The 17,041-nt window shown below is 40.5% G+C and overlaps 1 protein-coding gene across 2 annotated transcripts in view; it reads left to right on the top strand.

Moving 5' to 3' along the window:
- Positions 1-17,041, top strand: part of MYO5C (myosin VC) — a 145,943-nt gene that overhangs the window by 75,938 nt on the left and 52,964 nt on the right. For both annotated transcript variants that reach the window (XM_027840855.1, XM_027840856.1), the window contains exons 17-24: positions 95-181; positions 766-877; positions 2,662-2,873; positions 7,833-7,998; positions 8,421-8,567; positions 8,755-8,919; positions 10,970-11,063; positions 16,059-16,122. In XM_027840855.1, coding sequence (XP_027696656.1) covers positions 95-181; positions 766-877; positions 2,662-2,873; positions 7,833-7,998; positions 8,421-8,567; positions 8,755-8,919; positions 10,970-11,063; positions 16,059-16,122 — 1,047 coding nt within the window. The remainder of the gene's footprint in view (positions 1-94; positions 182-765; positions 878-2,661; positions 2,874-7,832; positions 7,999-8,420; positions 8,568-8,754; positions 8,920-10,969; positions 11,064-16,058; positions 16,123-17,041) is intronic.

The following is a 17,041-nucleotide window of genomic DNA, read 5'->3' as shown; positions in this document are numbered from 1 at the left end:
CAACAACAATATCTGGACTCAGGTCTACAGAGACACAACAACAATCCCACATAAAAGATGATGGGAAACAGCTGCAAACTTTTTGTTCTCTTAGGTTTGACTCCAAAAGAATTGTTCAGCAGCTTCGAGCCTGTGGAGTTTTAGAAACAATTCGCATCAGTGCTCAGAGCTATCCTTCCAGGTATGTTGGTAGACATTCTTTGGGAACACATGCTTATCCTGTGCTGAGGGGGTGGCATTTGTCCTGGGTACGCATCCTCTGGAGATACAGTTGAAAATTTCCTAAGCCCTTCTCACTGCCTTATGGAAAAGGTATTAGAGAGCATAAAGTTGAGCTATAAGAGAAATAGGCCAACACCATTAGTACCCACTTCCATACTTGCTGGTTATACTCAGCAGCTGCTGGCCCCAAACTCTATGACTGCTGTGAGATAGAAGTTTGTATGGAGGTGGCAAGCAGGAAAGGTCCCATGGGAGGTAGGATTTGGCAGTGGCAAACTAAAAGGACTCTTGGTGGCCGTGAGAAGGTTGATTAGGGTGATACCCGGATAATAGAATGGAAGGGGCTTACTTGGGTCAATGCCATCAGCCCCAGGATAACCCTTCAGCCCTCCTCACTACCGCTACTAGTCAGAACCCCTAGGTTCTAGAGTACCACACATAGAGGCAGTGACAGGAAGCATTCTAGGGGATCTGAGACCCCTTAGCACTGCTTTCAGATCATAATGTCATTCACCAAATTGGAATCTTTTTTTTTCCCTCCAGGTGGACATACATAGAATTTTATAGCCGCTATGGAGTTCTCATGTCTCAGCAGGAACTTGCCTTCGGTGATAAGAAAGAGGTTTGCAAGGTGGTTTTACACAGACTAATCCAGGTTAGTCTGTGCCCCCCTGCTCTGGATCACTTTTTTTTCCTCTTAGATAATTCAATTCAACAAACATTTTTAAATCATCTTCCAGGTGTGAAGTGCTGAGGAGCTGGTTGTCTCTAAAATGAGTGGTTCCAATAAGGTCATCGCTAAGGTCCCTCCAGCCCTTAATACTCTGACCTCATGATGCAAACTTTAGCCGACTGACAGGGTTTCTATCCTCATGCAGGCCACAGTTCAGTAGAGGGCTGTGACATATACCACCTGACACAAAACAGTATAGGATAAGTGCATAATAGTAATGGCTAGCATTCATGTAGTGTTTTAAGATTTGCAGAGCACTGTAAGTGTTATCTCATTGATCTTCACAAGAGACTTGTAAAGTAGGTGCTATTATTTCCATTTTACAGATGAAGAAACTGAGGCTGAGAGAGGTTAAGTGAATCACCTAGCAAAGCACAGTTAGTAAGGGCCTGAGGCAGGATTCAAACCCAAGCCTTCTAAACTTCAAATCTAGCATAAGGGAGTGACAAGCAAAGTGCTATAGTCTGGGGAGGGGGCGGAAGAGGTGACATGTGAGATGGGCATAAAAAAAGAATGTGTAGAAATTCAACAAATGGATAGAGTGAAGGGAAGGTATACCAAGTGTAAGAAATACAGCATGAGCAAAAGATTGAAGGTAGGAAAGAGCAAGGCATATACAGTTTAGCAAAAGAGTAGAACATGTAGAAAAGTGGTATGAGCTATAGTTAGAAAGATGGAGGTGTAATAAATTTTGATGGGCATTGAATGATGGGCAAAGGAATATACCCAGTGACCCAGAACCAAAGCTCTAGGTTTACATATGGGGGCTTCTCATTAATCATACTCTGGTTTGTGCTGAGACTCCTAGAGAAGATTCTAGGTATGTACAACAAAAGGAAAAGGGCTTGGCTTAGCTACAGAGCTAACAAGACATCAAACAGAGGACAGACTTTATTTAACCTGACTCCCAAAAAATTCAAGAGACTCATGCCCAAGTTCATAAATGGTCCAACTATCCCTCCTTCTCTCTTCATTGTATCTCTGCTTTCCTTGGAGAATTCCTCCAGACTTATTGGACAACTTTGGCATTAAAGTCTTCCCAGCCTCCAGTAAGGGTGAAGAAACTCTCCCCTCCAATGAGTCTCCCTTCTCCAGAGACCTATACTGTTCTCCAGACAGAGGGTACAACCATGGGACTGAAGTCTTTCAGCATGGAAAAAATATGCAGGATAGATAAGAAAGTCAAGCAATACCCTTTCTTTGATGAGCTTCACCTCCCCAAGGACCTACATAGTCTTCCATTCTAGGGTTGGTCCCTCCTTCAAGGGAAAAGCATTCAAAGTCTCCATAGAATTCCTGGAATTTCCCCCCAAACCTGCACAGTCCACATAACTCACAGTATGAGTGAAGGGCAAGATTTGGATTTACCTTTCCCTTTGTTTTTCTTATCATTCCTGGTCTTCGTGTTTGACTTTTGCTTGGTCCAAGAACCCTTTTTTTTAATCCTTCTCCTACATAACTGCCTTTTAGATACTTAAATTCTCCTATCATGTTCATTTTGATGAAGATTTCTTTTCTCCAGGCTAACTATGCCCATTTCTTTCAGTACCCTTTCATCCAGTGCTGGTAACCATGATTTGTATTTACAATACTCCCATAACCTCTTCCCCAAGACTTCAGGTGTCTCACATATATTGTAGAAAATCTGAATATATTAAATTTGGAGAAAGATCATGTCTGATCAGACATACTGTTTTCTCTTCTAGGACTCTAACCAGTATCAGTTTGGTAAAACAAAAATTTTCTTCAGAGCAGGACAGGTGGCCTATTTAGAAAAACTCCGGTTGGATAAACTGAGGCAAGGGTGTATTGTGATACAAAAGCACATTCGAGGCTGGCTCCAGAGAAAGAAATTTCTCCGAGAGAGAAAAGCTGCTGTGACAATACAGCAATACTTCCGTGGACAGCAAACTGTGAGGTATTGAACTGATGTACATAATGGGGTTGGGATGGTATGTATAAATAGGCATTTACACACACAAGTAGAGAAGAAATGAAGGATTCTGGGAGCTAAGCAGACTGGGAAGGCTGAGTTTCTGAGTTTTCATTCTTATTTGGTCACTGTTTTAATATATCATCCTAGAGGAACTGCTCTATCCTCTTAAAGTTGGATTTTCTCTAGTGGCATTAATAATGCCTCTTAATAGTACAGTGAATGATATTTTTAAATGAGGGTAAATTGATAGGGTAATGAAATTGTAAGTACTAATTTATATTCATCAGCCAAAGAAGTTTGGCTCTATTACCTGGCATTGGCATTCAATTCAATCAAAACATATTTATCAAGTCCCTACTGTATGCAAGATATTGTGGTAGGTTTGGAGGCTACAAAGAAGAGAATCACCATACAATCAATCAACAAACATTCACTGAGTGCCTATCATGTGCCAGACACTCTCATAGGTGCTGTAGATAAAGACCAAAATGAAGCAGTGCTTTACCTCAAATAACTTGTGTTCCATTGGCAGAACCAACATGTACACATGAAAGTATATATAGAATGAATACATAAATAAAGAGAATTTGGGGAGGGTTGGAACATTGGCAACTGGAGGATCAGGAAAGGTGTCATATAAAAATTGGCATTTGAACTGAACTTTGAAGGAAACCAAGGATTCTAAGAGATTGTGGTGAGAAGGGAGTACATGAGAGACAGTTTGTGCAAAGGCATGGAGATGGGAGGTAAGGTGTCATGTGCGCTGAAAAGCAAAGCCATTTTGTTTGAACTGTAAAGTGCATGAAAGGAAGTAATGTATAATAAGACTAGAAAACTAAGACGGGTCCCGGTTGAAAAGGGTTTTAAATATCCAACCAAGATATTTGCATTTGACTCTCTAAAAGATCTAAAAAGAAATGATAGAAATTTATTAAGTAGGATGGCAACATGCTTTGGGAGAAATCACTTTGGCAGCTGAGCAGAGGATGGATTAAAGAAGGGAGAGACTTGAGGCAGGGAAGCCCATTAGCTATTGTAATAGTCATGGTGATGACTGCACTATAGAGCTGGCCATGTGAGCCGAGAAGGGGAGTGGATACAAGAGATATTGTAAGAGAAATAACAAGACTTGCCCAACTGATGGCATGTATGGAAGAAGAGAGAGGAATTTAGGATGACTTTGAAGTTGTGGACCTGGGTAACTGGAATGATGCTGGTGCCCTCAACAGAAATGGGGAAATTTGGAAAGGGAATGGATTTGAGGAGAAAAGATAAGGAGTTCTGTTTTGGACATATTACATTTGAGATGTCTATGGGACATCTAGTTCAAAATGTCCATTGGGCAGTTGGGTAACGGAGAGAGACTTGGATGTATAGATCTGGGAATAATATGCTGATAATTAAACTCATGGAAGCTGATGAGGTCACCAAGAGATGGAGTATGTAGTGAGGCATAGAACATGGCAGAACACTGGAGTACATTCACAGTTAGGGTATAGGACATGGATTATCTAGGAGGGTGAGAAGAGATGGTCAGAGAGGCAAGAATACAGTCCCTACCTGTCAGAAGCAGATTTGAAGCAAGGAACAGTGAGGGGGCTTGGTAGCCATCACACTGAAAAGTGACCCTTGGCACTGAGGGAAAAGATAAAAATTAATAAGTAGAAAAGTTGTCAGAATCTTGCAATGAAAAGAATACTACATTTGGACTCAGAGAACCCAGCCTCCAATTCTGGCTATTCCACTTACTTCCCATGTGACCTTGAGCAAGTCAACTAAGCTCCTTGGTTCTCAGTCTCATCTCTGAGATGGAAAAGTTTGTACCAAATGACCATTGAGAACCCTTCCAGGTCTAGACTTATGATCCTAAGGTCTTGGGAAGGTCATTTAATTTCTCTGGACCTCAATTTCCCAATCTGTAAAATGAGCATTTGATTCCTTCTAAAGTCTGTTAGAGCTCTAAAGTCAGGATACTATGATCATTTTCATATGAAAAGTGCAATAGTCTTGAGAAATTCAGAGGGCAAATGGAATCTTCTCTTTAATAACCCCTGAGGAACATCATACATGGTGTTATGGCACAGCACAGTAATCAGTGTTAATGATCATAGTCCTGACTCATCAAGAAAAGTTTTAAACAATGCTTAAGTGGGGAAATGTGATACATTTTTAAAGGTTTCCATCAGAGATGGTTAAAATAAATTGTCTGGGCTGTGACCAGTAACCTTCACTTAGGTGGAACAGCACATTCCCTGATGATGTCAAGGTAATGAAGAATTATCTTACTACAGTTAATAGCTTTCTTTTCTATAGTGCTGCTTTTTACTATTTATTACTATGCCTGTTTTACAGATGAGGAAACTGAGACTCAGAGAAGTTAAGTGACTTGCCTGTGGGCACATAGCTAGCATTTTACCTATCCTAGTTTTCTCTGAGAGATGTTGGGAGGATAAATGAAGGACAAATTGATTCCTCTACTCCTCAGTAATCAATCCCTGAAGGCATCAAGGGCATAATTCACCAATGAAAAGGATAAAACATTATTAAAGGTCCTTTTCTCTTTTTGCTGTATACAATTTCAAGGAGTGATCTCACCAGGTGATCTCATCATTTCCCACAGATTCAATTAACATCTATATACAGATGATTCCCAGAACTATGACATACCTAGCTTTAGTCTCTCACCTGAGTTACAATCCTGCATCACCAACCACATTTTCAACATCTCAAATGAGACATCCAACAGGTATCTTGAATGCAACATCACTAACACTTAACTCATTATCTTCCCTCCCAGACCTTCCTCTATTCTTAACTTCCCTCTTACTATCAAGGGTACCACCATCCTCCTAGTCACCAGGCTCACAATCCTATTTTCATAACCAACTCCTCATGCTCACTCACCCCACATATCCTACCCGTTGCTAAATCTCATTGTATCTACCTTTACAACATCCCTTAAATATGTCCTCTACACTCACACAGCTTTTGCCCTAATTCAAGCCCTCATCATCTCATTTCTGGACCATTGCAATAGCCTTCTGATAGGTCTTCCTGTCTCTAGTCTCTCCATACTCCAAACCACCCTCAACTCAGCTGCCAAGATGATTTTTCTAAAGTGTAGGCCAGAGGATGTCGCCTCCCCCTACCCTCACTCAATAAAGTCCAGTGGCTCCCTACTTCCTCCAGGATCAAATATGAAGTCCTGTGTTTGGTATTTAAAGCTCTTCATAACCTGGCCCCTTACAATATTTTCAGTCTTCTAATACTTCCACCCGTTCACTCTGTAATCCAGCTACCCTGCTGTACTTGCTGTTCCTTGGGTACAACTCTTTGTCATCACCCTGAATTTAAACTAGATGTACCCCCATGCCTGGAATGCTTTCCCCCTCACCTCCTCCTCTTTAAATTTCTGGTTTGCTTCAAGACTCATCTCAAATCCTACTTTCTGAAAAAGGCATTTCCTAGTCATACAGCTGCTAGTGCCTTTCCCTTTGAGATTATATTCCATGTATTACATATATGTGTATATAAATACCTAAACATATGTAGATACAAGATATATGTACCCTGTCTGTATGTGTATGTACAAGTATATTGTGTGTATACATGTATGTGTTTGTATGTGTATATATAAGTACACGTGTGTTTGTGTGTGTGCATGTGTGTATATACATACCCCCTGCATATATCTAGTTATTTACATCTTGTCACATTAAACTTTGAGTTCCTTGAGAGCAAGGACTGTTGTTTGCCTTTCTTTGAATGCCCCGAATTTAGCAGTGCCTGGCACACAGTAAGCACTTAATAAATACTTGCTGAGTGACTGACTGAAAAAGTATCATCTTCATTATGTGAGTGCATATGTCAGAAAGCATGTTAGCTACACTGTCTATGGATACATGTGTACTTATTCTATGCTGGTGGTTTCTGATTGAGTCATTAGAAGTAAGTTTGGGATCAGGGTGCAAAGGACACTATAAATGCCCACTTTGCTTGTGAATGTGCATCAATAAAGCCCTTATAGAGATATACTCTTGGATTCAAAAAGTGTGTGTGTGTGTGTGTGTGTGTGTGTGTGTGTGTATGTATGCTATATACAAACTTAATCAGAGGATGTGCTATTCCATAGTGAAGGTTACTGGTCCCAGCACTGACAATTTATTTTAGCCATCTTTGATGGAAATTTTTAAGAAAGTATTGCACACTTTCCAACCTAAGCGTTGTTTAAACCTTTTCTTGATAATTTAGAACTGTGAATGGTAACATTGATTACTATGCCATGGATAGATAGATAGATAGATAGATAGATAGATAGATAGATAGACACACATATACTTAAAAGGTGTTGTGCCTCTTTTTTCAGTTGAAAGGTGGGGGACTATAGCATAGAATATTATATAAATATGTGTATATTTATGTATGTATATATGTATATGTACATATATGTGTATATACACATATATGTATAACATGGTTAATTTTACTTAAGTGTTTCTCTTTGTCATAAGGTGGGGATCAAGAGCTTGGTATACTGAATACAGAGTAGCCTTCAGAGGTAGGAAGACTCAGGTTCAAGTTTTACAGCTGACACAGATTGGCTACAGACCCTGAGCAAGTAACGGAACCTCTTAGTGACCTAGACAATTCCCTGAGGTTCTTAAGTCACAGAGGAAGTGCTGACCTGCACTGATAGACTTTTCTCACCTTGGGTTTCCTATACCATTGTAGTCACAGATCTGGTCTCCTTCCCCATCTCCCAAAAAAAGGGGGGTAGTACTCATTTGTGGGTAGGGCTATTGATGGAAAACAATTGTGCCATTAAAACAAGGCATGAATTTTTTTTTTTTTTAGAAAAAGGTATTCTATAAATACAAAGTACTCCAGCAGATGCAGATATTATGTGGGAAACAAATTAACCTTATATCCTTTTTAATCAAGGAAAGCTATCTCTGCCACAGCCTTGAAAGAAGCATGGGCAGCCATAATCCTTCAGAAGCATTGTCGAGGTTATCTGGTTCGTAACCTTTACCAGCTCATTCGTGTGGCCACTATAACGATACAGGCTTATACCCGAGGATTCCTAGCAAGGAAGAAATATCAAAAGGTACAACCAGAATTCAATGTGTTCTTAGGACTAGGGTAGTAAAAGAGATTTATTTTTAGCCTCTTGCTACAAATTTTAGATATGCACAGTAAATATTTCAGAAGGGTAAAGGTTGATCTTCTGTTCTAACTATTCAAGTAATTTTGATGTTAGTAGGACCCCATTGGGAGACTACATTTTGTAATTTCATCATATAAATATACTAGCAGTTGCTTCTTCCTCTCTATAAAGTCATAAATCAACCAGTCAGCAAAACATTTATTAAACATCTGTCATGTGTTGGGCATGTGCTAGGTGCTGAGGAAACAAAGATAAAAATGAAATAGTCCCTGTTCTCAAGGAGTTTAAGTTCCAAGCACTGAAGTCATTAATGAACAAGTCACTGGATTGTTGTGAGAATTTTTAACATCTTATTTTTCGAGATGTTGAAAGAGCACAAGGCTATAATCCTTCAGAAGTATGCCCGGGCCTGGCTGGCCAGACGTAGATTCCAGAGCATCCGACGATTTGTTCTAAACATCCAACTTTCTTATAGAGTACAACGTTTGCAGAAAAAGCTAGAAGATCAGGTAAGTTCCCTTTCCCATAACCATTTGCCAACTATTTCTTGTGGAATGAAGAGATTAGGAAATATAAAGCCCAGTAAACTTGGAAGGTTTATTATAGAATCAAAGAAGTCTTCTTTGTTATAGATGCCTCCCCATCCCCAAAACACAAAGCTTTTATTGGTTTCAAACGATCATTTCCCTTCTTTAGAACAAAGAAAATCATGGATTGGTGGAGAAACTAACCAGTTTGGCAGCCACTCGTGCTAATGATATGGAGAAGATTCAGAAGCTTGAATCAGAGCTGGAAAAATTGGCCATCCAAAAGCGAACGTGTGAAGAGAGAGGAAAGAAACATAAGGAAATTATGGAAGAGGTTAAGTTTGGGATCTTTTTTTTTTTTCACTTAAGAATTCAATTGTGCCACCACTTGGGGAAGAGATGAACTGTTTTCCTCAAAAGCATGTTTCTGTAAAGCAAATTCTATTTTTTGCCATTACATCCTAAGGATAGTGGGGTCAGGGGAGTAAGACCTGGGTTAGAAAGAAGAGAGCAATGGTTGTAGAGATGCTCAGGAAAGTCCTTTCTGTCTTCTGAAAATTCTATGATCCTGTGAATTGCCTCCAAAACCCTGAGCATGCTCACTCTTAGAGGTGATCTGTTACTCCCATGCCCATCAGACTAGGCAAAGGGATCAACTCTGTTGCCCGTGATATAAACATAGATCCCTTAGATCCTCTTTCAAACTTTGGGATACACAGCAAAAGCACTGACTGCTTCTCAGATTATTTGCATCTTCTGTATTTCTCAGAGTCCTGGGCTAACACTGGTGAGCATCAGCACTACTCAAGGACCTCCCACCGTGGCAAGGGGTTAGGAGAATGTCTCCTATCCTATCTCTTCTTTCAAGCCATGCTTGTTCTTTATGATTTTGCAACGTTCACTTTTGATTTGTGTGTGTGGTTCTCCTTTCCATTTACATTGTTGTAGTCACTACACATATTGTTTAAATTAGCTAAAATAAATTTGCCACTTATTTTAAAAAAATATAAATTATTCCTTTTCAATGGGGCTATACTAAGGCATAGTCTTGGGGGTATAAATGCAATAATGGAATCTCTGGGTCAGAGGATATGGACATTTTAGCTATAACATGGTTGTACCAGTTTTACAGAGGAGCTTATATTCTAATTGGATTTTAATTCTAATTAATTTTAATTACATTCTGAGAGCCATCCGCTATCAGAATCCAGAACAGCAGCAGGCAATGGCCCCTATAAGTGAGAGAACATAAAGCAATAGAAATTACTTCATGGGCATGTGCCCAGCAGTTTTATATCATGAACTGTAGTTCATTTTGCAACCTAGGAAATAAGTCCACAAGGATTGTAGCCTGGCCTTAGAGGAACTCATGCAATGTGTTTGGGGGGGAGAGGCAATCAGGGTTGAGTAATTTGCCCAGGATCACATAGCTGAGCCCGGATTTGAACTCGGGTCCTCCTGACTCCAGGGCCCATGCTCTCATCCACTATACCACCTAGCTGCCCCTCATACAATATGTTTAAAAAAAAGACCCTTACTTAGCACCAGGGAGCCTTGAGACTTCTGCTCTCATCCTTTATAAGTCTTACGCAATGCTCGGGCAGATAGAGACCCATAGCCATAGTATAATGGAAAGAACACCGGTGTCAGAAGACTCAGGATCAAATCCCACTCCTCACACTTAGCACCTGTATGACCTTAAGCATATTACTTAACTTTCCCGTCCTCAGTTTTTTCATCTGTAAAATGAGAGTGCTGGCCCATGTGATCTCTGAGGTTCCTTCTAACCCGAGAGCTCTGATTTTAAAGTAGATCCTAAAGCATTCATTTAGGAGAAAGGGTGTATACAGCTATCGAAAAGGAGACAATGCACAGCCAAGAACGTCAAGTTTTCTATCTTTTTTTCTTTTTTTTTATTAATTAATTAATTTTTAGTTTTCAACATTCACTTCCATATGTTTTTGAGTTTTAAATTTTCTCCCCCTCCCTCCCCACCCCCCTCCCCAAGATGGCAGTGCTCAATCTTATATAGGCTCTACACATACATTCCTATGAAACGTATTTGCACATTAGTGATGTTGCAAAGAAGAATTAGAACCAATAGGAGGAACCACAAGAAAGAAGAAACAAAACAAAACAGAAGAAAGGGGGGAAATAAAGAGCAAATAGTGTGCTTCGATCTGCATTCAAACTCCATAGTTCTTTCTCTGGATGTGGATAGCATTTTCCATCAGGAGACTTTTGGAGATGTCTTAGATCCTTGCATTGCTGAGAGAGCTAAGTCTATCAAAGTTAGTCATTGCACAGCATGTCTGCCTTTTTTTAAATGGGGTGATGCCAATAAATCACAGAGTTGTTCTTCCTTTCCCTTTTTTTTTTAAAAGAAATTGGCAAAGCTTCAGACATACAACAAAGAACTAGAAGTACAAAAGGAGAAGATAGAAAAGAAGCTTCAAGAAAAGACTGAGGAGATGAAAGGTAATGTAAGGGACTAAGGCATGAAGGAGTTGAATTGAGAAAGAAAAAAAAAGCTTGGGGGCAGAAGAGAATTGGGGTTTATGGCAGAGGTGAACTGTGTACAACCTTTCTAAATGCCTCCTCTTACTGGGCTATGTTCAGTTGACCAAACAGAGGATGGTGTGTGTGGTGTGTTTGTGCGTGTGTGTATCTGTACTATAAAGAGCTATATTTATAGTCTAGGTACTTCTTTTTGGTTTCTTGCGTATATCTCATCTTCCTCAGTTTAAGGAAGGGCTCATGTTTCAAGCCCTCAGATTTCAGTATCACGTATTTCTTCTGTTGTTGTGGACCTGAGTCCACATAGTATGCCTATGGCAATGGTCTCGAAACTTTTTCAATCACACATCCCTATCATTAAAAATATTTTGAGCATTCATTCCCAATGTGTATATATTTGCTGTTTTATAAATTCCCTCCCTCACTTAAATCCAATTCACCTACATGTCATGGCATCACCTCCCTGATGTCAGGGTCTTTGTTGATAACGAAGGACAAACAACAACAACAAATTATGTAAGGGTACTACTATACTTATAATTATGCATATTATTACAAGCCTAAATAGGAAATAGGAATTGCAAATAAGGATAAGATAAAGATGAAAGAATATTTGATCTCACAGGAAGCCACTGGAATCTGCTGAGTAGGAGGGTGACACAGCCTGACCTGCACTTGAGGAAAATCAGTTTGGCAGCATTGTGGAGGTTGGAACAAAGTGGGGAGAGACTTGAGTCAGACAGACCAGGGAGGTTATTACAATAATCCATGTAGGTAGAGTATTATTATTAGGGGCAGCTAGGTGGCTAATTGGATAGAGCACTAGATCTGGATTCAGGAAAATCTGAATTCAAATCCAGCCTCAGACACTGAGTAGCTGTGTCACTTTACAAGTGGGCAAGTCACTTTACACCTCAGTTTCCTCATCTGTAAAATGAGCTGGAGAAGGAAATGGCAAACCACTTCATATCTTTGCCATGGAAATCCCAAATGGGATCATCAAGAATCAGACATGGCTGAAATGACTGAACAACAATAACAAACAAACTCCAGGCAAGAGTGTAAGAGAGACTGCAATAGATTGGTGGTGGCATGAGTGGAGAGAAAGGGAGAGATTTAGAGGTATCATGAAGGTAGAAACAACAAAATTTGGCAATATATTGGTTATGTACGGTGAGGTCTGACACTAAGGCTGTGAACTTGGGGACTAGAAGGCTGATATGCCCTTGGTAGAAAGAGGGAAGTTTGGAAGAAGGATGGAATTGGTGGAAAAGATAATGTAATTGTTTTGGGGTGCTGGGATGCCAAGAATGCCAAGGCAGAGTTGCCTGGAATGGATTCACACACTCAAGCCGTCTTTCAGTCAAGAGACAGTTTATTATAATGCCAATAGAAACAGGCAAGGTCCCTTTGGGGAACTTGCACCCTAATGGGGTGAATCTAGAGCTTATATAGAAAAAGGGCGTGGGAAAGGAATGCCAGGGATGCTAATTAGGTAATGTAGAGGTCCAGGTGTCTTTGGGAGCTATGTATGGGAAAGTGTAGGGAGTATACCAGACATTGAGGGAGTTGTCAGAGGCATAGACTTTGGAGATCTGGCAGGAGGAAGAGTCCTTGGGCCAGCCAGGGATGAAAATCCTTGGGCCAGGCACCCACTGTCTGTTCTGATAAAGGAGTCAGGCCTGCAACAAGGGAGAATTTTCTCACAGGGGCAGGGCTGGATTACTTTCAGAGATATGATCTTAGGGCTTTTTGGGGTCCAGGTCCCACCACCCATTCATAATGATAATTGCAGACCAGAAATCATTCTTGCCTACTGATATTTTGACAGTTATTCTGTCCTCCATGATGAAAAGTGCAGAGGGGTACATTGGCTCCTTCATTCACTAGTCATTGCCCTGTAGTACAGAGCCTACCCTCTGGGGGTGCCTGCCTCAGCCATGAGATGGTCTGAGAGAAATTGGGGAGAGTGTGGGGAAAGGGGAGAAAATAGTACTTGTAGGGGGTACCCGGGTAGTGATCAGGTTATAACTGCCCTGAGAGTCCAACATCAGCTCAGAAGGAGGGAGGTTGAGAGTTTACAGAACGTGAGTAGGAGGAAGAGAAAAATGTTGGGGGATAAGATGAATAGGGTTATGTTGACAAGTTGCTCTATGGTCTATCACGAGGAAGGCAGGGTCATAGGATCTTCCCACCCACTTCTTGGTTGCTCACACATCCCTTGGGATCAAGTCACGCTCCCTGGGGGCCCCCAGCCTCAACTTTGGAGACCACTACTCAAAGGTATTACATTTAGGCCACTTTATCACAAGATTTGGGAATAATTCAGCAAACATTTATTGAATATCAATTGTGTGAAACCAAAATAGGAGTCAGCACCTCCATTATGCTTGTCCTAATCACATTTCTCAGTTCTCAGCTCATTGAAATTGGAAGCACTACCTAAGCCACAGAGCTAGCAAATGGAATATAACCCAGACACACTTGGCTGACTGTCTCTTCTGAATCATTGGCTTTGTCTCAACATAACAGTTTTTTTTTATCATGCTAGAACTTGGGGTGTGGCAGTGCAGAGCAGGAGAATTTATAGTTAGGGGTCTAGCTAAGCCAGGCAGGAGATATAGAAAATACCCTTGCACTGAGCAGCAAGTGGTTTAATTAAGTCTAGTAGCTAATTAACATAGGGAGGAACAAGTAAGGTCCAGCAATGAAAACAGAGTCCAGAGAGTGGGACATTAGTAAAGTTAAGGAGAAGCAGGAAAGTCTCATGGTTACAAGTGCATAGGCAGAAGTTATGAGACGGTCAAAGAAAGATAGAAAACATAATACCAGGTAAACAAATAGAGTCTGGCAACATGGAGGAGCACCAGCAAACAGCATCATGACCATTAATCCTAGAGCAGAGGTTGCCCCATTTTCATGTAATCTTCTGAGGGTGCTAAATGTAAGCAGGGGAAAAATAGAAGGTGCAGTTACTGGACTGTAAATACAGCTTTTCATAGCAGAAAAAAACATACATACTATCCTCTATTAGTCAATTGGATATGTTGAAATAAACAGACATTTAGAAAGGTTGTACCAGGTTTCTGCCATAAACCTCAATTCTCTCCCAGCCCTAAGCTCTGTTACTGTGGTTACTCCAGGTATTGATTGTGACCTGAAAGTGGTCAGAGGCCTCCTGAGTGAGGCAGGCCAGAGAGGGAAGTCTTATCTCACATGATTTTACATAGCTCTGTGAATTTCTCTTGGGCTTCTCAGTGGGATTTCATTCCACCCCATTTCACACAAGACAATAAGATCGTCAATTTTGTAGTGAAGAAGCAACCTGAAAAATCACAATCTGATAGCACAGTGTTTAGGTGGAACAATTTTATATGTCTTCTATAAGATAAGATAGAGGCAGGGAATTAAAAAAAAACTCTCAAAACTGGTTTCCAAACCAGCAAAGCCTCTATTAAAAGAGGGGGGAAAGATAGAAACAAGCAAACATAGACAAATTTCCTATCCCTACAAGGTCCCTCAAATAAAAACTATCTAATAACACTACAGGCATTTTCTCCTACCCTTATGGTCTCAAGTATATTTGTTGTTCTGTCATTTTCAGTCACACCCAGCTCTTTGTGACCCCGTTTGGGTTTTCTTGACAAAGATACTGGAGCAATTTGCTATTGCCTTCTCCAGATTATTTTACAGATGAGGAAGCTGAGGCAGAGTTAAGTGACTTGCCTAGGGTCACACAGCTAGTAAGTGCCTAAGACCAGATTTGAACTTAGGAAAATGATTCTTCCTGACTCCAGGTCCAGCACCCTATCCACTGTGCCGTCTGGCTGCCCAATGTTTGTACACAAACATTGTCAAACTGGATTTTTCCTCCCTATTTTAAATTCTTCCTTTATGAATACAGAGTATAACCACTCACTGGAAACGCATGAAATTTGGTCAGGTTCTTTCCGTCTGTTTACAAATGGGCATTTCCCTGAAAATAGGTCAATGTAAGCACCAGATCTGAAGGCAATGGAACCTCTGTGTGCTAGTTCACAAGAACAACAAGCTAAGGCCCAATGCCTGGAAGGAAGGCTGGTATTTATGAAGGAAAAGATTCATCCGAAGCCATTTAAATACAAAACGAATGTTTGAGTATCTCCCACACCACGTTTCAAAGGATCCCTGAGTGTGGTTGGACATTGGTCTAACATGGTTGGACAGCAGACGTTGTCCCTTTTGTAACATGTCTAGCACCAAAGGGAGAATGTTTCTTCATTGCAAAGTGCTCTATCTTGCAGCCATGTGGACCTTGTGCTCCAGAGGAACCTGCTTTTCTCCCATCCCTCTTCCCCCAGATGAACAACATGTGATCCTGAATGTTGTTGTGGTTATTCCATCCAATGAGTTGATCTTAAATATTTAGTTTCTTGACCAGCTAGGAAATTATTTTAATGATGATAATGTTTGGTTGTTTCAGTTGTGTCCAACTCTTCATGACCCCATTTGAGGTTTTCTTGGCAGAGATGCTGGAGTGGTTTGCCATTTCCTTCTCCAGCTCATTTTACAGATGAGGGAAACAGGGTTAAGCAACTTGCCCAGGGTCACACAGCTAATACGTGTCTGAGGCCAGATTTGAACTCACGAAGATGAGTCCTCTTCACTCCAGGGCTGACACTCTATTTTATATAATTATCAAACAGAATGGTAGTGTGACATTGTATGTAAAATGCTGGACTTGGAATAGGAAGACCTGGGGTCAAATACCTCTTGTGATACTTACTGGTTGTGTGGCTGTGGGTAAGTAAATTAAACCTCTCTAAACTGGCACCCTCTCCAAAAGTATAAGTTATAAATGTGGTACAATCTGCTTCAGTGAAGAGAGTTCTCATAATTACACAGCCCTGATATGTTGATACATAATTACCAAGTTTTTGGTAGATTTTTTTCTGAATATCATTTCTGTCTTTACAGACAAAATGGAAGACCTCACAAAACAGCTTTTGGATGATGTGCAAAAAGAAGAAAGACAAAGAATGTATGAATTATAATTTGTTTTAAAACCAGCCACTTCTTACTTTCTCTGTCTGGTTCCATACTGCGTTTATCCTGCACATAGCCACTATAGATTTATAGATTTAGAGCTGGAAGGAACCTTATGTGTCATTTAGTCCAGCCTCCACCCCCCACTTTTTTTTTACAGAGGCTCAGAAAATTTAAGTCACTTACACAGAGTCACACAGCTGAACTCTTTCCACTGCACCACACAGGTCATGCAAATTGCAAGTTACTCAGACACAGAAGGTTTGGGACTTTCTACAAAGTAGGGCTTATCTATTTTGGAATCTAAGGTACATGTGGCAGTTGAAAAAACCTGCCACTAAAACAGCATTACTATAGAGAGATCAATTGCTGAAGCTGTCAAAAATGATTCCCACCATAGGGACCAGGTAGGAACCTCCAGTTCTCCCTCTGATTCTAGTCACTCACCCCTCTGCGAAGGTTCAGCTCTTGCCACCCCTTCCCACTTCTAGCAATATTAAGCTTATTTTTAGGAAACAATCTCCAAACCCTTCCTGTGCTTTATCTCTGATGACCATTTTCTAAAGAACAAAATTTTACTTCAAGTATTTAGCAAATCTCACTGACCCTAAATAGCATGCATAATTGCTAACCCATGATGTGCCCTGGTGGAGGGGTCCCTTGAGTCAGTACGCTTAAACTCTAAAGATCAATCAATAAACATTTATTAAGTACCTACTATGTGCCAGGCTCTGTGCTAAGTGCTGAGGATACAAAAAGCAAAAAAGTCCCTTCCCTCAAGGAGTTTACAATCTAAGATCAATGTAATGTTGCTATTTTCCTTAAATTAACTCCCAAAATTAGCCAATAGATGCCTTCCCTTCCGTGAGTTGCTTTGTCCTCTCCTGGTATACCTTACATCTGTGGGAGGACAT

Source organism: Vombatus ursinus, unplaced genomic scaffold, assembly GCF_900497805.2.
Source record: "Vombatus ursinus unplaced genomic scaffold, bare-nosed wombat genome assembly UNPS02014848.1, whole genome shotgun sequence".
Lineage (NCBI taxonomy): Eukaryota > Metazoa > Chordata > Mammalia > Diprotodontia > Vombatidae > Vombatus > Vombatus ursinus.
The sequence above is the reverse complement of the archived record's forward strand: the minus strand, read 5'-3'. Positions and strand labels throughout refer to the sequence as shown.